Source organism: Anolis carolinensis, chromosome 5, assembly GCF_035594765.1.
Source record: "Anolis carolinensis isolate JA03-04 chromosome 5, rAnoCar3.1.pri, whole genome shotgun sequence".
NCBI lineage: Eukaryota > Metazoa > Chordata > Lepidosauria > Squamata > Dactyloidae > Anolis > Anolis carolinensis.
Window position 1 is genome coordinate 17,978,463 of NC_085845.1, and position 20,935 is coordinate 17,999,397.

General features: G+C 40.0%; 1 protein-coding gene across 6 annotated transcripts in view; it reads left to right on the plus strand.

The window, feature by feature from the left end:
* Positions 1–20,935, plus strand: part of aff1 (ALF transcription elongation factor 1) — a 172,062-nt gene that overhangs the window by 132,154 nt on the left and 18,973 nt on the right. For 4 of the 6 annotated variants that reach the window (XM_062981848.1, XM_062981849.1, XM_062981852.1 and 1 more), the window contains 5 exons: positions 8,566–8,626; positions 8,753–8,790; positions 11,337–11,496; positions 16,876–17,808; positions 19,947–20,044. In XM_062981848.1, coding sequence (XP_062837918.1) covers positions 8,566–8,626; positions 8,753–8,790; positions 11,337–11,496; positions 16,876–17,808; positions 19,947–20,044 — 1,290 coding nt within the window. The remainder of the gene's footprint in view (positions 1–8,565; positions 8,627–8,752; positions 8,791–11,336; positions 11,497–16,875; positions 17,809–19,946; positions 20,045–20,935) is intronic. The other 2 variants (XM_062981850.1, XM_062981851.1) reach the window with 2 other exon arrangements.

Genomic DNA, 20,935 nt, shown 5'->3' on the forward strand with positions numbered 1-20,935 from the left:
CTGGGTATGTTTGACCTGCTGATTCCAAGAATGGCATCAGTTTTTCCCTGTTATTTCTAGTTTTGAGACACAGAACATATGCCATCTACAATTCACAATCTGCTCACGCATAGAAAATCATAACCACGTGTAAGAAACCTGTTCTGATTTACAATCAAATTCAGCTTAAGAACAAACCTACAGAATCTATCTTGTTCATAACTTAGGAACTGCCTGTATACTATATCATGTTTTCAAAACATTGTAGGCCGCATGGGGTCCTACATAATGAGAAAAGCAAGATATACAGTAAGACCCCCAGCTTGAACCATATTTCCATGAAACTGTGGATATGACAGAATATCATTGAATGATTTCACTTCTGGTCACAGCATATCATAGAAATGCATTGGAGGATTTAGAGATTTCCAGAGAGGAATCCTTTTTAGGAACTTTCTAGGTCTTCCAGTGCAACTCTACAGTAATATACAAGGGTTCCATGATTATGGATTGAATGAAAAAATAAATATAATATAATAAATTATCTAGATTAGACAAAGAATTTGAGCTCTTAAAACTCTAGTCTAGAGGAAGCTACTGAGAGACACTTTCCCATATCCTTCCCAGTTGTATCTGTGATGCCGGTGGACCTAAAGGATAGGACCAGGTCTAATAGCTTTAAGGTACAGGAGAGTACATTTTAGTTACTTCTTGGCAGTAAAAAATACTTTTGAACTGCAACTCCTATAACTCCCAGCCAAAATAGCAAGTAGTCATGGATTGTGAAATTTATTGTCTAGATCATTTGAAAAGCTACCAGATGGTTTATTCTGCCATAAAAGCTTGGAAGCGGATTATTGGAAGATAAAGTAAAGACTGAAGCTACTTTGGAGGCTGAAGTGAGATATTTAGGACAGTATTTATTTTATGAGTCATTGAATTCTGAACCCTTCCAGGTCTCCTCTAATCCTTCAGAGTTCTGTTAGCATAGAACTAAAAACCTGCAGGTTTTTTAAAGTATTGACTTGCAAGATTTTTCAGGGTCTATACTTAGGATTCTGGAATTTACCCTGTGCTGTATGATTGCACATTTGGAGTGTGTGTGTGCACGCAGGAGGAAACTTGAAATTTCCACATTTTTCTGTAATTAACAACTTTTTATAAATGCATCCTCATGTGGTAAAAAGAAAAAGGCATAACCATATATTTTGTCTTTTTTGCATCCATCTCATCAACTGTGTTTGTATCTTGGCCACAGAATTTTACATAGCATTTTTGAATGTTTGCAGCTAACATTCTGGGAAGGCAGAAGGTGGTTGCAAATAGCTAAAGTACTGAAGCTGTAGATTGTAATTTATGACTGAAATGAGGTCTTTCCAGTTATACCATGTACTACACCAGGAACCCATACACGTTAGAGAATTATAGCATTATTATTCCACTTTAACTACCGTAGCTCCATCCTATGGAATCCAGGGATTTGTAGTTTAAGGAAGGGTACTTGGAATATTCAAGCAAGCAACAAACCCCTTATGATATGCAAAGGTACAGAATGGGGGATGCCTGGCTCGATAGCAGTATATGTGAAAAAGATCGTGAAGTCCTCATGGACAGGTTAAACATGAGCCAACAATATCATATTTTGGCCTGCATAAATAGGAGTATAGTGTCTAGATCCAGGAAAGTCTTCCTACCCCCCAATTCTGCCTTGGTCAGACCACACCTGGAATTCTGTGTCCAGTTCTGGGCACTGCAATTGAAATGAGATGTTGACAAGCTGGAATGTATCCAGAGCAGGGTGACTAAAATGATCAAGGGTCTGGAGAACAAGCCCTATGAGGAGCGGCTTAAAGAACTAGACATGTTTAGCCTGCAGAAGAGAAGGCTGAGAGGAGCCATGAATAAATATGTGAGGGGAAGTCATAGGGAGGAGGGAGCAAGCTTGTTTTCTGCTGCCCTGCAGACTAGGACACAATGGAACAATGGCTTCCAACTACAGGAAAGGAGATTCCACCTGAACATTAGGAAGAACTTCCTGATCATATGAGCTGTTCAACAGTGGAATTCTCTGCCCTGGTGTGTGGTGGAAGCTCCTTCTTTGGAGGCTTTTAAACAGAGGCTGGATGGCCATCTGTTTGGGGTCCTTTTGATTGTGCTTTTCCTGCATCTTGGCAGGGGGTTGGACTAGAAGGCCCACAAGGTCTCGGAAGATTCTGTGATTCTATTATTCTCTTCCATAGAATGGAGTCATGCCAGGTACAGTGGAATCATAGTATAGTGTGAATGAGCTTTATCTTTTCATGCATTCTTGTAGAAAAAAACATAAAGTAGGTAAAATGAGGTGATATCCCATGGAACCCCATAGCAGGTGTTGCAACCTTTACTTGCTGCTCTGTAGAATACTGCCAAAATTGGTGGCAGCATAAAAACATAGCTGTAAAAAATATCTTTCAAGAAAATGTGGAATTGTGGCTATTTGTGAACTTGATTTTGTCTTCTATGTTTTTCGATGGGCGTTCAGTTCCAGGATGCGGTGCAGATGCCAGAAAAAAATTGCATCCCATAATATTAAGTGTTGGTGATGTGCATTTGGATGTCTCAGTGTGTCCGTGTTCACATCCCCAATATTTTATGTATAGGATGTGATGCTGTGGGCAGTGTAAATTGTGGATGCAAATTCCATGGTTCTGGAGGACACACTGTAATTGTTGGCTGAAGGTAAATTCTTCCACATCCATTCAAGCCCAGATTGCTTGCATCTTTCTATGAATCATTAGCCTTTGTTAGCTGCTCAAATCAGGCTAGGGGAAAAAAAGATCAGTCTGGCTGGTGGGTTCTTTCCTAGTATATAACAGATCCAGTTTTTTAAAAAGTCTTTTTGCAATTAGCACTAAAGATTTTTTTTCATTAGCAATTAATAAAAAATGTCCTATTAGGCTGCAAAAAAACATTGAAGTAGTGTCAGTTTCCCAAAGACTTGTGTATTAAAGAGTATAAATCTCTTTTGGACTATAAACTGAGTTATGTCTGGGTCTTGTGTTTGTTTGTTTGTTTTTTAATTAATGAGAATTTAGCTCTAATGGATGTGCGTGTGTGTTTGTTGCTCCTTACAATGGTACTCTTTCTTTAGCTCCGGCTCTTTCTTTTCACATGCACGTGACCGTCTGAAAGCCCAGCCACCTTGAGTTGTTCACATTACAAAGCGTAGCAGACTGAAAACAAGCAGCACTTGTGTGGCTTAATTAGAAGCTGAAATCCCTCTGCATCTGTGTGCTCAAATTAAGCAGGAAGCTTCGCAGAGCAAATGTGGGGTTCCCAGAGGGTTTTTCATTCTGGAGTTTGGTCCTTGAGCTTAGCGCCTGGCTTTGCTGGAATGGAAGTACGTCTTGTTGTTCAAAAGGGCAGGTGGTGAGTTCATTCTCTTTGGCTAGGCTTGCTTGGAAAACACACTTCTTCATTCAATTAGGGTGCTCCTAAAATAAGTGTTTGAAAAAGAACTCCCTATTCACCATTTAATTTCAGTGGTGAATAGGGAGTTCTTTTTCAAACACCTTGTATAATATTTTAGGGGCTATTCTGTGAATAAATCCCTCTTCCTTTTAAACAACTTTATTTCCGGAGATAACTACATGCTTTCCCCCTTGCAGTGTTGCCATTGTTCTTTTTAAAAAGTCACTTCCAATATAGTCCAGAATCCAAACATCTAAAATGCAAACTGCTATCAGCGCCCAGAACTGAGCCGAATTTGACGGCAGAGTTGAATAAGTAGCTTGAGTGGCATTTATTGAACAGTATGTTTAAATAAAAGAAAAGGATTTAAAAAAAAATGGAAGTGGCAGTATGGGTTTTTAAATTAAATCTCTCCTTTTCCCATAAATGAATGATGAGCCAGTATTCTACATCAAATGCTTAAGTACGCAGTTACTGTTTTGTATTCAGGATTGCTACTCAGGCACAATTGTGCCATTATTGCCACAATCGTAACTTTCTCCCAACATACTTTATTGTGTGGGAAGAAGGTCCATCCATTCTGCTGGTGACCACAAGATGTGTATGTGTGAATATCAGGCTTGGGGTGTTGTGGCAAATTGAGTCAAGAGAGATTGGTTAGTTCAGTACAACTGTCCTTCCATATCCACAGATTCTGTTTCCATGAATTCAACCATCCATAACATGAAAATGTTTTTTACAAATTTTCAAAAAGCAAACTTGATTTTGCCATAAGGTATACTATTTTACTGCACCATTATATATAATGGTATTTGAGCATCAATGGATTTTGGTATGCACAGGAAATCCTGGAACCAATCCTCGGCAAATATCAATGGTTCACTATATAGTTAGGTAAGTAGCTGTTAAAGAATACAGAATGTCACTTTAAAGTTTATTAAAATCTTTTGCTCGGGAAGTGTTCTTCTTGTGTATCCAGTAAAAGACGTGTCTTGTCTGTGGAGCTTTAACTGTCTATCTTTCTTTCCTACTTGGTAACATCACTTTCATTCTGTATTATTAATAGTCTATCCGGAAGCTATTAATAATATGCCAATAGAGGCAGTGTGTATCTGTCTATTATTCTGAGAGAAACTCTTCATAAGATAATGGAAAAATAAATGGTCTCATCTTTGGATAATAGATGTAGTCTTCCCACATAATGTCATTTTCTTTTGAATAGCAGTTTATTTTAGGCTCAGACGTCTTCCTGAAACGTAAAACTATGCTTTGATTTCTTTTTTAGTAGTAGATTTGGTTTCATGTTTCATAATACAGTTGGTCTTTTCATGTAATATGATTTTTGTGTGATTTTGAACCATGTTTTCCTTGCCTGAAAACGGTGTCTTGAGCTTCTTGCCAGAGCATACCATAGAGTTGCTCTGGAGGATGTAGAAAAAGCTTAAAGAGAACACATCTCTGGGTGTTTAAAGAATTAGTGCCTGGCAACTGAGACTTGTTTCCACCATTTTATTAATTGGGACTCCTGCATCCATGTATTTGCTATCCATGTTGGTTCTGAAATCAAATAACTATAATTTGCTTTTTGTCTTTCTTTGTAGCTTTCCAAATTTGTCCGGTGTGCTTATTATTTTTTGGCAACTGTGTGCTTGCTGTTGCATAATACTGTATGAACCAACATTGTAGATCCAGGGCGAAAGGAGACATTCATTTTGAGAACCTTATTATTAGACTTCTGTAAATATATATAGGATTGCCCTCTGGGGTTTGTGGTTATGCTGATAATAATCCCTTGATAGAGCTCCTCCTTTCTACATAAGAGAATCCATTGTACACCACAAATGCCAAAGGTCCAGACTTCATTAGCTTGTGTTTACATTAACTGGGGCTTAACAAGGGGCTGATTGCATTGCCAGCAACTGTGCCAGGCACCCTGCCTATCCCACAGAACTGGGTTGGCTCATATGGTTGGAGGGAAACTGAGTCCTCCTAGGATGGGAGGTGTAACAATTGGAGAGCATCCGAAGGTAGCTCCAAGGCTAAGAGACAAAGCTGTGAGGCCAAAGTCCCCAATTCAGATCCCAGCTTCAGCCTTGGATTCCAGTTGGGTGGCTTAAAATAATGGAGGCCATAACTCAGACATTGCATGAAAAAAAGGTTTCTGATTAACTCTGTGGTATTTCCAGGCAGAGCAGGAAAAGAGTACAGGCTATTAGATAGTGGACTAATGCTGTTCCTGAGCTCTTGGTTGCATCACTGATGAGTTTCCATGAAAGGGGAAAACAAATGTAGTAAATAGGGAGGAGTAATTACAGCCTCCCATATCTCCAGGACTGATAAATGATGTGACACTTACCCATGTCCAGAGAAAATGTGTTCTCTCCAGGAATTTTTAGAACACCTCTCTAGCATTTCTAGGCCCTCCAGGACAATTCTGTTGTACGCATCAGTCTAGAGCAGTGGTTCTCAACCTGTAGGTCCCCAGATGTTTTGGCCTTCAACTCCCAGAAGTCCTAACAGCTGGTAAACTGGGTGGGATTTCTGAGAGTTGTAGGCCAAAACACATGGGGACTCACAGGTTGAGAACCACTGGTCTATAGGTTGACTATGGAGTTTTGCTAGAGGATCTAGAAATGCTAGAAAGGTGTCATCTAGACATTTTCTAGGTCCTCCAGATTGACTGTATGGTAGGTTTCGGCTGGAAATTGGGGCCTAGAAATTGTAAACATGCACACAGAGATAAATAGTGGATGATTTTTGTTCAACCTGGAGTGCAAATTGGGGAAGTAACAGGAAGGAGGGAGGAAGGAAGGTAGGTTAGACAAATTCTTAACTGGTTTAGAAACTAGTTATTCTAGAGGTTTCACGTGGACTTGGTTATCCATCACTTACATTTGGCTCTCGAAAGCACTGTTTGTTTGGCATCAAGCAGCTGCCAGAATCCCTCCCCAAAGCAGTCATACGTCAGTGCCTTCAGAAGTGGCTGGATGTACTTTCTGAACAAAATTTGTGGTGTGTAACTGGAAAAATAAATATTTGCCATTGCAAATTCATTTGAGCCTAAGCAGGATAACTGTTAGGATTAAAAACCTCCTATTTTACTGTTATCAAAACAAGAACAGAACCAGCATTAATTTTATTCTTGTATGGCAATATTTTCAGTCATCTTTATATCCTTTTCCACTTAGCCCAATTTTGTTTTTAGAACTTTTTTCTATTTGCATCCATGTTATAGGAGCCCTTCTAATCTTTAGGTACACTGTTTTTAAATCTCATTGTTTTAGTGGATCGTGTGTATTGTATGCTATGTTGTTGTCATATTCTCATTGTAAGCCGCCCTGAGTCCCCGCGGGAGATGGTGGTGGGGTATAAATAAAGTTATAATATTAGGTACTGAGGTTTGTGATAAGAATATGTGTGTGTGTGCATGAGGAAGGGGAGCTTGTCCTGACTTGAGAGACAGTAATTGGTGTTGGGTTTCCTAGTATGGTTGCATTGTGTGTGTGTTCAGGTCTGAGGAAAAGTCCTAATATCAATCACATGGAGCAATAACTGCAGAAGTTGCTGAGCAGAGAGAGAGAGAGAGAGAGAGAGAGAGAGACCCTTCGATGAAGACCCCCTTGCTTCTGCTTCCTTTTCTTCTTTCTAGGCTTCCTCCGCCTCTTCCTGATCCTTGTCCCATTCTTCTCCCTCTACTCCTCACAACCAAATGCTTTCTACCTGCCCCTCTTTACTTTCTTTCCTAATCTTTCTCCTTTCTTCTTACTGCACATTCCAAACTTCCCTCCAACACTTATATCCCCAGCACCATCCCAGATAATCCATATTGGCTTCTGTAAGTTGGTGTGATGACCCATGGGCCTTGTAGTCCTGCTCATGACATTGTGATGCCTGATGAAGAAGAAAACTTGGGTTTTTTACCTTCCCAGTCAGAACTGGATTCTTCCCAGACAGATTCTTCCCAGCCAGATCTGGGAACCTTGCACCTGCAAGAGGGTTATGTTCCAGAAGTATGTCAAACAAACACTGAGGCTACATCTCCTGTGTTTTCTCGCCATGAGTTTTGTAAACAACAGAGAGGTTTGGAAGCGGCCTCGCGCAGGAGTGCTAGAATAATTGCTAAGAATTTAGCCAATTAAGCCTGCTTTCCATGAGAATCTTTAAGGAGTCAAACATCTGGTCTCAGAGATTAGCTTTCGTTTCTGGTTCCCAGAGAACTGCTCTCGGCGGGAAAGTTAGACTCTATATAGGTGTTTTACCCGCGGAGTAACTTTGCGGAGTCAATTCGTCAGCCTCCGGAGCGAGTTGTGTCTGGACAGCGCGCTCCGATCCAAGCCTCGTTCCTGTTCAAGCCTTGTTCTTGTTTTCAAGCCTTCGCTCCTGTTTCCCAGCCTTGTTTACCTACGGACCTTGCCTCGCCTTTCAGGACTAAACCTTGCCTTGTTTCACGGATTTTACCAAGTAATTCCACGGATCTTGTTCTTGTTCCTTGTTACCTTGTGCCACGATTCAAGCCTTGTTTTCAAGTATCAAGTTAATTCCTAGCCTTGCTCAAGTTCATGGACTAAAGGACCTTGTCATCTCCCCTCACTTTGCCTGGCAAAGTGAGTGTTTCGGTTATTGGATTACAACTTTGGACCTTAATATTTCATATTGGACATTGTTTCTTTGGACTAATTTTGACCTTTCCTGAAAGGTCTGCTTCTGGACTAACTTTTACATTTGCTTTTATTAACTTTATATATTTCCTTAATAAAGATATTAGATAGAATCTGGCCTCTGCGTATGGTTATTGGTGCTCTGTAGCCTGGGTCGTGACAGTTGGAGACTCATTTTTTAAAGAGACAAGCTGGTTCAGCCTGGCCTTTTTGCTGCAAAAGTGCAACTGATATTCAACACACAACTTTTTCCAGCAAAACGTACCATGTGCAGACCAAGCTGAGCCTGAGTAGGGAATAGTTTCCAAGCAGAGTGTATTTTGAATGTATACGTACTTAAACTTTGGAGGTGAGATTGAGTACCAGATCTAAAATTTAAAAAAACATGTTTACAGATGATTCTGGGATCTTGAAAGAGAGATTACGATATTCCAGTTTCAAGTTTGAATACTGCATTGATCACATCTTTCTCTTTCAGAACATTGCGTGAGGATCTTGAGATCAGTGACAGTGAAGATGGTGATGATGACCAAGTCAGTGTGTGTATACAAAACTTCATATCGTACAAAATGCACAAAATACCCATTTTAATTTCTTTCTGCTCTGTATTATTTTCTAATCTAAGTCAAATAACTTCTTCAATTTTCTGTTTTCTTCACTATTAGGTTTCCGACAAGCCATCTTCCTCATCAACCCCTCCAAGGTACAGTTTCTTTGGCAAGAAATGCCACTAATAACCGGGGTGGTGGGTTCATACTGATGTTTTTCATACTGATGCAGTTGGATGGCTGCACTTCCAGGAGAGATAATTGGCCATTTCTGGGAGGTGTTCCCCCCCCCCCCCAAATCACTTGTGATTTTGAAACATAGTGGAGAGCCTGCTGGAGACTTATGACGAGTGTAATTGGCCAACTTTTGAGCAAAACTGGGATTCAGGGAGCCTAAAATGTCAGGGAGGTGATAATTTTGGGGCTATATGCAATTTATGAACCTAACCTTTGCCCATCTCTGATGTACATAAACAGAAATTTTTGTGGAAAAAACTCAGAGTGGGTAGTTAAAATGGCAGGACAATCAGACTAGCTAAACATTTTGCAGATTAGATGGGCTGATTTCCTGTTGGCATACATTGTCAAATGTGGGATGGTGTTTCATTGCACTGCTTGCCCTTCATATGTTAATAAAAAGACTAAGAAGAGAAAATATTGACCAAGAATTATTGGTTTCCTTCAGTATGGCTTCTGTGAAAGTAACAGGCTACCTTTGTATGTGTCCCACCGATCATTTATATTCAGAAGCATGCACAATGTTGAAATTCTGAGTTAAGCTGAAGAAGGACAACAGGCTGTGTCCTCCAGCCCAATTCTCAACATAGAAACCATAGCGTAGTTGGCTTTGCCATTTAACTTCTAATGTTGTCATCTGCTTTATGACAAGGGTCTCAACACCTTCAGACTTATTACGCAGGAAAACAACCAGACTAACCTTTCTCTGTCATTGGCCCTGTTTGTCTTGAAAACCTCTGTAGTTGAATTTGTTCCTTTCCTGTGTCTCTTTAAAGCACAAGTCCTGGCAGGAAAAGAATAGTCACCGTACAGTCTTCTTAGTACAAATTATTAGTGAGACATCAGCCAAAATCTTGTCATGTTTTTCAGTGTGGTCTGAAGTGGTATAGTAGTTCTTTATTATTGCTGAGAATTTTAGAATGGGGTCATTACTATTCACCTCTCCCATTTCTCTCCTGCCCATCTTGCAAAGAAATCAGGGCAGCCTGCCCACTTGGATTGCCCTAGAGGTAACCTTGCAAACTACTGCCATGAGATAGGTTAAGCTGAAAGTTAAGAGTCTGGCCCAATGCCACAAAATGAACTTCACAGCTGTGGGACTTTTAACTTGCACCCTTTCCACCCTGACACCAGCGAGTTATGCTTTTTTGAAATCCCAATTCACAGATACATTAATTCTTGTCTACTTCTGTTTATATTCATGGGGCTTAACTTACCATGGAATAAAATTCACAGTTAATATTTCAGTATTGGTCCTTTATGAAAAAGTGATTTTTCATAAATCTGGCTGGCTTGATTTGATTGACTGCATCCAGAAACCAGAATTCTTTGGGCAGTGCATCAAAACTATAAAAGATGGACAGTAAAATAATGATTAAAAGCTCCTTCAAGTAACCTTGATCTAAGTCATTTCAATCTGAGTATTAAAACTGATTTTGGATTGAGTATAGATAGTAAAATATGTGGGGTGGGGGGAGAGAAAACCAAGGTATTCAGCCTGTGATTTTGTTGTGTTGAGCACTGTGTACCTAAACACAAAGTTTTCTTCTTTTCTGGTGCTGTTCCTTATCTGGTCTCATTAACTTTAATAACATTGCAGATTGTTTAAAATAAATACTGTGAAATGCTGCCTTGTTTAATCTGTCCAGTTGAAATGTTTCAAACAGTGAACGAGAAACACAAGGAAAGCCCATCAAGAGAACCGGGAAGGAGGGAGGGAATGGAATAAGACTGTAATCGGGTGTATGTTTACCTGAACTCAGTCAAGGAAGACTGCAACTTTAAAAAAGAAACTGCAGTGCACAGCGAAAGCAAATGTTTAACTTTTATAATTGCGAGAAGAACTACATACTGTTCTACTCTTTACCAGAAATCTCTAAATGGCATGTAACTGCTATTGTGTGTTTGCTGTTTTAAATCATGTGTTAGATGCTCTAAATCATAGCTATCCATGGAAAATTTTGATTGGGTGACCAATAGCAGTGTGTAGTGGGTTTCTCACATCTCTGCAAACAAGAAGAATCATAAACTTTTGTCATTGAGGCAATAACTAGACTGCAATAGAGTTTGGTTGAACTTGGGAATGTTCATTTGGCTAATTTAATGTAGTAGAGATCGAAAACTTATACTTGTAATGTTGCTTGAATTGTGCTGCTACAATATGCCTGGAAAGGGAGAAAAGACAAAAAATCAAGTATGGCTAAATTAATTTCATATAAAATTCCAAGTTTTCTTAGTTTGTCTCTCCAGGTTTTTTAGAAAAGCCCCCTTATCTGTTGCTAAGTGTGCTTCCGTCCATCTGTCTCTACCTCCCAACCATTTTGTCTTTCAATGAACAATGACAGGCTATTTTAAATGATACTGGCTGAATAGTTCTTAGCAGTGCTGTGTCAGGTGGAGCGGGGGAGTGCGGAAAGATGATCCTTCCCTGTTTCTAATTTTGTCTCATGGTATTGGCTTGCAGTGCCCCACCATCGCAGCCGGAGAGCGTGGCATTGGCACATTCCAGCAGCCCAGAGTCTGCGAGCACGAGCGATTCGGACAGTTCCTCTGACTCTGAGAGCGAGAGCAGCTCCAGTGACAGTGAAGCAAATGGTCCCCCAACAAGAACCTCCACACCTGAGGTACGGTGTCCATGTTCTGAGTATGTGAGTTGTTCAAAGTGCATTGCCAATGCAGAGCTCATCTTAGCATTTGCAGTCAGCTAAGGCACTGCTTCTTAAACTGTGGGTCCCATACCCAAATGGGGTCCTCTTAGCTCAATGTTGGGGTCAGGGTCATGAAACATTTGGCAATAGTAAACAGCACCCATTTAAACAAAACTATCAATAACAAGGTTCAGTGTTTATAGTGGACTCTGAGGAAAATGCTTCAGCTGTACTTCATAAAATGGGGAAATCAGCTTACAGTAGAGTCTCGCTTATCCAACATAAATGGGCCGGCAGAATGTTGGATAAGCGAATATGTTGGATAATAAGGAGGCATTAAGGAAAAGCCTATTAAACATCAAATTAGGTTATGATTTTACAAATGAAGCCCCCAAACATCATGTTAGACAACAAATTTTGCAGAAAAGGTAGTTCAATATGCAGTAATGCTATGTAGTAATTACTGTATTTACGAATTTAGCACCAAAATATCATGATATATTGAAAACATTGACTACAAAAATGCATTGGATAATCCAGAATGTTGGATAAGCGAGTGTTGGATAAGTGAGACTCTACTGTATTTAGCAAGCCTTGCAAATGCTGATTTATTATCAGTAAATGTTTGATCTTTTAACCTATTTTATATACCTATAGAGGGAGCCCCGGTGGCAAAGTGTGTTAAAGCACTGAGTTGCTGAACTTGCAGACTGAAAGGTCTCAGGTTCAAATCCCGGGAGCGGAGTGAGCGCCCGCTGTTGCTCCAGCTTCTGCCAACCTAGCAGTTCGAAAACATGCCAATGTGAGTAGATCAATAGGTACTGCTCCGGCAGGAAGGTAACGGTGCTCCATGCAGTCATGCTGGCCACATAACCTTGGAGGTGTCTACAGACAACGCCGGCTCTTCGGCTTAGAAATGGAGATGAGCACCAACCCCCAGAGTCAGACATGACTGGACTTAACATCAGGGGAAACCTTTACCTTTACTATATACCTATATACTTGGGATCACGTAAAAGATTATCCGGTGGAAAGAAGCCATTTGTGGAAAAAGTTTAAGACGTTCTGCTTGAGATAACCATTCTTTGAAGTGGATGTTGTCACTCTGTCCTACTGTGCTGTCAACCCTTTTGCACTGCTCTGCACAGTGCATTTTGAGCTTGGGCATTTTACGTGTGACATTCTTTCTGCTATGCACATAACACGCTCAGCACATGTAATTACAACCAACTCATGAAAGCCTCTCTCAGCCAGTTCCATCAGGTCTCATGGTGGGAAATGTGCAGACAAGGCTGCAGTATAGCCATTCATAGAATCATAGAGTTGGAAGAGAACTAATGGGCCATCCAGTCCAACCCCCTGCCAAGAAGCAGGAAAACTGCATTAAAAGCACCCTGATTCAAATACACTTACTTATTTTTTTTACTTTATTTTTATCCCACCTTTCTCCCTGTAAATCAAAAAATGTTGTTATGTCCAGAGTGCATTCAATTCATTCTAACAATTGTAATACAATTTCTGGAGAAAATACCCAGGTGCTGGTCAGGCCTTTTCATAGACGGCATGATAAATCTTCTAGATACCATCTGAAGTCTTCTTCCAGAATACATCAGGGATGGCTTTTTTTGATCTTCATTTTTCCTATCATTCCCATTCGCGTCAAATTTATAGATCGTTGTTTTTGTTTTTTTAAAAAAAAACTCATTGGGAATAGCTGGTTATTTGACCCTTTTATTTCTGTTTTACTGTTTGCATGTGCTCAATAGGGGATTCTGGAGGCTGCTGCTGTGTATTTTGCCTGTTGTAGGCAGGTACACACAGGTACACTAGGTTGGTTGCACAGAATCTTGCTATTTTCCAGCTAATACATTATTGCATTGGTTATTCCAGTCAAATTGCTGCACCATAATATGAAAACATTGTGTTTTTTCCAGCCTTCTTTAATCATCCCCACATTGCTGGTGTTATTTTTTTAAAATAAAAAAACCACCTCCCAACTAGGCAGAGAAATAAGCATGCTCCATTTCCATTATATTCATTTCCATTTGAGGTAGTAAGTTGGTTACAGTTCACCAGAAAGATTGCTCCATTTTTCTCAGTGTCATTTTTTGCAGGGTAAAATAAAACAGTCTTTTCTGGCACATGATGAGCTGCTGCTCATGAACTGTAAACTTTGGGAAATCCCATTGTTATTTAGATGCAAACCAAAGACAGAAAATTTAACACTGATAAAATCAAAATTTCTATTACATATTTTGGTAAGAAATTCAGAGGTTCCCCATCTAAATTCTGTTTTGATGAATGAATGGAGCATCTTTGTCCTCTCTTATTTTGTGCCTAAAAGACAGCCTAAGTACCCTAAAGGCATCAGACTCTGTCTGATCTTGGAAGTAGAGTCAGCCTTGGTTAATATTTGGATGGAAAACCACCCAAAATGCCAGGTGCTATAGGATATATTTCAGAAGAAGGAACTGCAAAGCTACTCCTGAGTGAGTATTCCTTGCCTTACAAAACCATTCATGGGGTTAGTATAATTTGATAGGTGACTTGAAAGGCACGCACACACATACATATGAGTTGTGCATTGTGATTTTTAATTCTGGAAAGACAATATAGAGCTTTGCCAAGAATCTGCTTGAAGCATTTAGCCTATAGGAAGGGCTCTTCCTTCCTGTTTCATCTTTCTTTCTTTCTTTCTTTCTTTCGTTCTTTCTTTCTTTCTCTCTCTCTCTCTCTCTCTCTCTCTCTCTCTCTTTCTTTCTTTCTTTCTTTCTTTCTTCTGAGACGTGGCTGGACTCCCTGTGGTTTCACTTGGCTTGGCTTCATGGGTTTTGGAGGACTCCGCTGACCTACTTGAAAAGGCAAAATAGGAGAAAACACTGAGTGTTTCATAATCAAGAGCAGGCATTTTAGAGATTGCTTTAGGAACAAAAATGTTTTCTACGTCATTCATGACAGTGTTAGGCTTGGTGGCATGTTAAGAAAAGGAACCATGGAATGGAGAAAATCTCTTTTTGAAATGGTTTTAATTAATCACCTCTAGAACATTTAGCTTATATATTTCAAATTATAATCAATGCAGTATGACCTTTAAAAGACATGTGTGCAGCCACATAACAATGGGTTTTTTGGTACACCAAAACTTGTTTGGACTTGGGCTCATATGTCTGAAATCTTGCCCATGCGGTATCATCCGTGTATATAGAAAATTTGTTGTGCCAGGGCAAGTCTTTTAACATAATCCTCTTCCTGACCTGTTTGTTTTGTATTGCTTACCTTTTAAGTGAGACAGAATGTAATATGTTCTGGTGTGATGTTTTGACCTGGATAACCTGCTTGTTCCAAGACTCAGTTTTAGCTGACCCTACTGCTTCCATATGTGCCTACCTACAACAGAAAAACAAACAGGAGCTGCCTCCAGCATTTCTTATTAATGATGCATGTACACCAACAAAAAAATAGAAGAGGGAAGGACAGATAAGCCAATGTCGTTGAAATGCATAGTTGTTGTGGTGGCGAACCTTTTAGAGATTGGGGATGGGAGGGAGATGAGCGGCAGGTGAGCGAGCAAGCATAGATCTGTAAGTCTGGCTAACAAAATGTTAGAAAAGTGAATGCTGGTTATAGAAAAAAGTCAACCCTGGATGCATTTTGGAAGAAACCTTCAAGTCTCTAGACTATTGAAAATGTTTTTGTCTGGTTATGCAAGATTTGCCTGGTCATATGTGCATATTGTTAGCTTTGAAGAAACGTTTGCTGAAACATGTTTGGCTGGTTTCCATTTTTTATGGTATAAGAATTACCCCCTATTATTTTTCCCCTGATACCCTATTTTGTGTTATAAAAGCAATTCCCAGGAACACAACTACCATGTATAACAGTATGTTTCATGTCAGAAGCACTCCCTTGCCCTCCCCATATAATTTATCTTTACTTTTTTCCATGGAAGAGAAAACACAAAGATATCTGGTTCTTCAGGTTTTTTTCTTTTTCTTTTTGCTGTTCTGTTGAGAACAGCAAAAAGTTTCTGCTATAAATCATGCTTTTATCAAATGATTATGTCACCTGCTCACATCAAGACCTTTGTTTCTAGAAAATCATGTAATAATGCCATGAAGTTGTTACCCTGTTGTGGGCACTACATTACCATTAAAAGTTGTGCAAGGGCTTACACTTTCTCTGGGGCTGAGTAAGTGGGGTCCTTAGTGAAGCCAAGTGTTTAGCAAGCATATGCCTAGTCTTATGTGTCACTTTCAACATGGTGGATAAGAGAGCAAAGTAAGGACTAAACAACAAGCAATCTGAAGGCCATGGCACCTATTCCTCTGTTGGTTGCTCAGTTGTGGGATCCAGCAGACTATGTTGTGTGTCTTTATTCTGAAAAATTATAGGCTTCCTTGCAGGGCCATTTAATCTTTAAGGATAGAGGCAAGCTGGGAGGAGTTATTCTCCCACATTCAGAAACAGAAATACTAGTCACATCAGTTAGAGATATAGTAGTTGTATGTGCAAACCATATCAACAAGAGGAAGCTTTTTGAACGCAGTCAGGCTTGCTTGATGTTTTAACTGACGAAGAAGGAGTTCAAATATTATTTTTAAGAAGTAGATTATTTAATACAACTGAAGTGTATGGTTCTTTTCAGAGTATAAGTAGCATGCAGTACTAAAATTGAGCACAGAGGAACCTACAGGGGAAGGGGAGAGAAGGCAAGACAATGGGCAATCTGAAAAGAAAAATGTACAGCTTTGACTTTTTTGTGGATTTGATTAATATGTTTCGCTAGGCATTTGTATGTCGTCCTGCATGATTGCATGGTCATCTTCCAGAAGCTGGCAATAGTCATGCTGTAAAACCTAGATATTCCTAGAGAGCTGTTTTCTTAGGTATTTAAAAGATGGGTTTTTATTAGTGTACTTTCCATTTTTGTGGAGGTCCTGTGCCTCTCATCCCTGTGAATGTAGATAACCTACCATAGAAGGTTTCATTTTAGGTTTTGTTTACAAATCGTGTTACAGCTGAGCATGGAAACAAGGAAGACTTGAAGGCTGTAAAAGAAGTTGCATTGCACGAGATCTTCATACAGTGCAGCCAGGGAGGAAAGAGTACAGTAGATGTCATTTGGAAAAACAAGAGACTTAAAGATAGCAAAGAGCAGAGAAACTGGGGAAATGAAATGTTCTGCCTGAGCCTAGGATTACAGGGACGTTTTTGAGTGGGGATTGCCTTTACTGGTTCTTTGGCTCTCATGTAGCATAAAACAAGAACTTAAGACCTGTGGAAGAATAGAAATGGTAGAACGTTTCATTGAATCTTTCTTTGGGCACAAAATTGATTTTGCTTTTTCCTCCACAGCCCGATCCACAAGCATCCAACCGATGGCAGCTGAAAAACTGGCTAAGACCCAATGAAAGTGTGCTTGAGGATGAACATAGCAGGAGCAGCCTCCCGGAGGGCAAAGGACAAGAGAAAACTTTCAGCACTGGGAATTGCAGCAGCAGTAGCAAAAGGGAATGTCCTCCGCCAGAAGACAGTCACTCCAAAACTGGCAACAAACCTCCCCGGCCTGGCGCAGAGGTACACCTCCCTACCAAGTCAAGCTGCCCAAAGTCTCCGGTCCACACAAAGGAGCCTTTCCACCAGACTGTGGGAAGCAAACAGCCCCGGAAATCCATCAAAACTACGGTATCAGAGGAGCCAAAGAGAAGCTTGACGGTAGAAAGTGAGCCCCCTGGCCCATACGGGGCCAAGGACCAGTCTTCCAAAGACAAGCCCAAGGTGAAAACAAAAGGGAGGCCTAAGTCAGGGGAGAAGAAGGAGCTCAAACCGACTGTGCCGGAGGCCTCGGAAAAAAAGAAGCACAAAAGTTTGCACCAGGCTACTGTTAAATCATTTTCAAACCGTGATGCTGCAAAAGACAATGTGGTTGTCAGCACTCAGGGTCAGTTGCCCCTCAGCCCCTTAAGCGAAAGCCCCAGAGTTACTACCGCCAGCAGAAGTAGCAGTGGCACTAAAGGCTCTGTTGTGGTAAGAGAGGACAGTCACAGAGACAAGTTTCTCTTGCCTATCAGGGATAAGAAGTTGCTCTCGCCCTTGAGGGATAGCTCGCTCCCTCCCTCGCTTATGGTCAAAATTGAACTTGCTCTTCTCTCACGGATCCCACAACCTCCTGGGAAGGGGACTGGCCCCGAAAGACTGCAAAGCAGAGGGAGCCACAGCACTATGAGCAAGCAGGATGCAAACAAAAGGAGTGTGGATATGCCAAGCAAGTGTCTCAAAAAGAGGAAGGTGATTATTCCCTCCAGAAGATTTCATATTTTTTATACATTTTTATAGAATTGGAATCAAAACCTAAACTTAAAGTAGAATATCTTTTCCATTAGTTAGCTACTACCTTCAATACTACATTTTTCAAATATTTAAGCATAGCTGTCATGTCACTTCTCAACTTCTTAATTGTGCTGAAATCAAATAATGTTAAAACATGCAAAGATCCAATGATTGCTGGGGTTCATTTGACTCCGTAGGTTACAAATTGGAGAGGACATAGGAAGTTTTCAGAGTTATTCCTAGTGTTAAGGTGTCAAGGAAGTGGGAACTGGACACAATTCATAGTGGCGTTGTTTCGGATTTAAGGTATAAAGCACAAACAAGAAGAGTGTTGTGTCAAAAATATTGTCTTGCTTTACAAGAACATATATTGAATTTGAGCGGTTGAAAATGTGCAGCTGTTGAGCAAATATTTTGAAGTACAACCAGTATCATCTGTTAATGTGCTGGTTTTAACAACAAGTAAACAGAGTTGTCACTTTAGTAGTAAAATCTAACCATCCCTTTAGTGATTGCTACTTGGCTTTATGAATTTTATGAGAGTTGATTCCTTGAATTTTTACAGGATATTCTCAAGTACTCTTGAGCCAGTCCTGGCTCAGATATTGGCATTTTTCTACTGGGAGTGTATGCATAAAATCCATCTCGATCTATTTTTCTTTCTCTCCCTCCCCTCATATCTGATTCCTGTTGAAGTGTGTTTGGGGAATCCATGTGGGTTTAAATCCCTGGTGTGCTGTTTTCTTTTGGCAAAAGCATTAATGGCTTGGCCAGAAGGAACTTGATGCATTGTAGCTTCTTTCCTTCTCCTGCCCTCACTCCCTTTCTCTGCTCCCTTTGTATAATTCATACTCACCATCGACTTTATATCCAAACATACATTTAGTGACAGGCTTATTTGAACTGTGATGGATCAGAAAATGTTGCCACGTGTGGTTTTAGCAGAGGTAGTGATTTTCTCTTTCCTGTGGATCCCAAAATAAATTATTTACAGACATTTCATAGAATCAGACTTGGAAGGTAACCCAGAGGCAATCCAGTCCCACCCTCTGCTAGTGCAAGAATCTCTATTTATATCCCTGAGAAGTTATCATTTTATTTATTTATTTATTTATCTACATTTATATCCCGCTCTTCTCACCCCGAAGGGGACTCAGAGCGGCTTACAAATCAAATGTACATACAATATATTATTAGCATAGCACAATATAAGCAATTAAATTACTATATTGTACTACATAATTCCATGGTAATATTATTAGTAATATTACATTTAATATATAATTAATATTATTATATTGTATTATTAGTAGTATAATATTGTATTCTATTATAACATTATCATTGTTGTGAAATCATGTAGGACAGTGATTAGTAAAGCCTTCTATAAGGTGGTGGCCTCAGATGTGTTGGACTCTGGCTTCCCATCACAGAATTTGAGTGTTGTAAGTTGGGTTTAAGAATCTCTAGGTGAAGCATTCATGACAGATGGATATCTGACCTCTATTTTAAAATTTTCAGCTTCGGAGAGACCAACATCTTCCATAGTAAACTTTTGAACAACTTTTTCATGAGGAAGTTCTTCCTGATTTATGTTTTAGTCCATATGTCTTTTTCTTTTCCAAATAAATGTTATTAAAACATTTACTAGGAAAGTGGGGGGTCAAGGGAAGGAAAGGGAAAATTTGTTTTGTACAGTCAGTCCTCCACAGTCAGGTTTAAGAATGTGGGACATCTATGAAAATGCAAAAAACACAGATATTTCTAATGCTCCCTTCTATTCTACAGATTACATTTTCCAGCTGCTGCTACAAAAATCTCCTTCAATGTTGTTGTCCTTCTTAAGAATGAAGAGAGGACAATGGCACTAAAAGAGATCTTTGTTGCCACTTGGCACTTTTGCCTGCAAAGGCAGGAGGGACTGGTGGTCCTCCTTTTCCTCTCCACAGTCCATTACTCCTTTTGCTTTTTATAATGGCAGCATTGGACAACATTTCACAAGCCTTGTCCTGTGCAGTTCTTCTGCTGTGTGTTGATTGAGATGGATGGGAACTTCATTCCTCAGTACCAAGCTTTGTGTTTTGTCTTTTCATCAGCAGGAAGATCATCAGAGAAATGATCAGAAAAAAGCCAGGCTGGATAAAGAAACCAAATCATTCTCATCATCAGGTCACAAAGATTCCAGTAAAATCAAGTGAGTTTGATGCTGTTGGTAACATAAGGCTTTTAAAAATCAGTTTGGTGCAACATGGTCTGTTTTTGTACTTTGGCTTTTTTTTCCTGATTCCTCTTATCCACAGGGTATAGATCCCTGAACTTAAAGTGCAAACAGGAAACTATGAATAGCAAGCACTATTGAAAACAATTACTTTTTTCAAAACCCATACATAGAGTTTTGCTGTTGGACCTATATATTTCTGGGAATTTTCTCTGTCCTGCAATAAGACTCTATGGTAACTTTTGGTGGAAACATCCTAGAGAGATCATACTTTGTTGGGTGTGGGGGACTGTACTGGAGGATCCAGGAGAAGCTGGTGTAAAACATAGGCATTGTGATAGTGTCTCAGGTTTGGCATCTCTGAGTGCTTCAACTGTTGATGCAATCTGACTTCTCTGAATGTTTAAAAACTGCTGGTGGTCATAATGCTGTTGCTTCCAGAATTCCCAAACACTTCTGTTAAATATATGCATTGCAAAAGAATTGCCCAATATTTGCCTTGCTAGTAACATTGTATTTGTTCAGACAACTCTTTCCCCCAGATTCCTCCAGAAGTACTTTGTAGCTTCCAAGACCTGCAGTAAAGGGTGCTTCTTGTTGTTTTCTAACCCTAACTCAAACCTGACCCGGAGAGGTAACCCTACATTTTTGGAGTGGGCATTTATGTTCTTTCGCACAGTCAGATACATCTAGTGTGGTTTGGGCACTGGATTTGGACTCCAGGGCTCAAATGTCTTATCAGCCCTTGAAAACCACTGGCCTTGCACAAGTTGTACTCTCCCAGTTTCAAAGGAAGGCAGTGGTAGCCTCCTCTGCATAACTCTTGCAAGAGAACTCTAGGGTAGGGTTGACTTAGAGGCACATGCC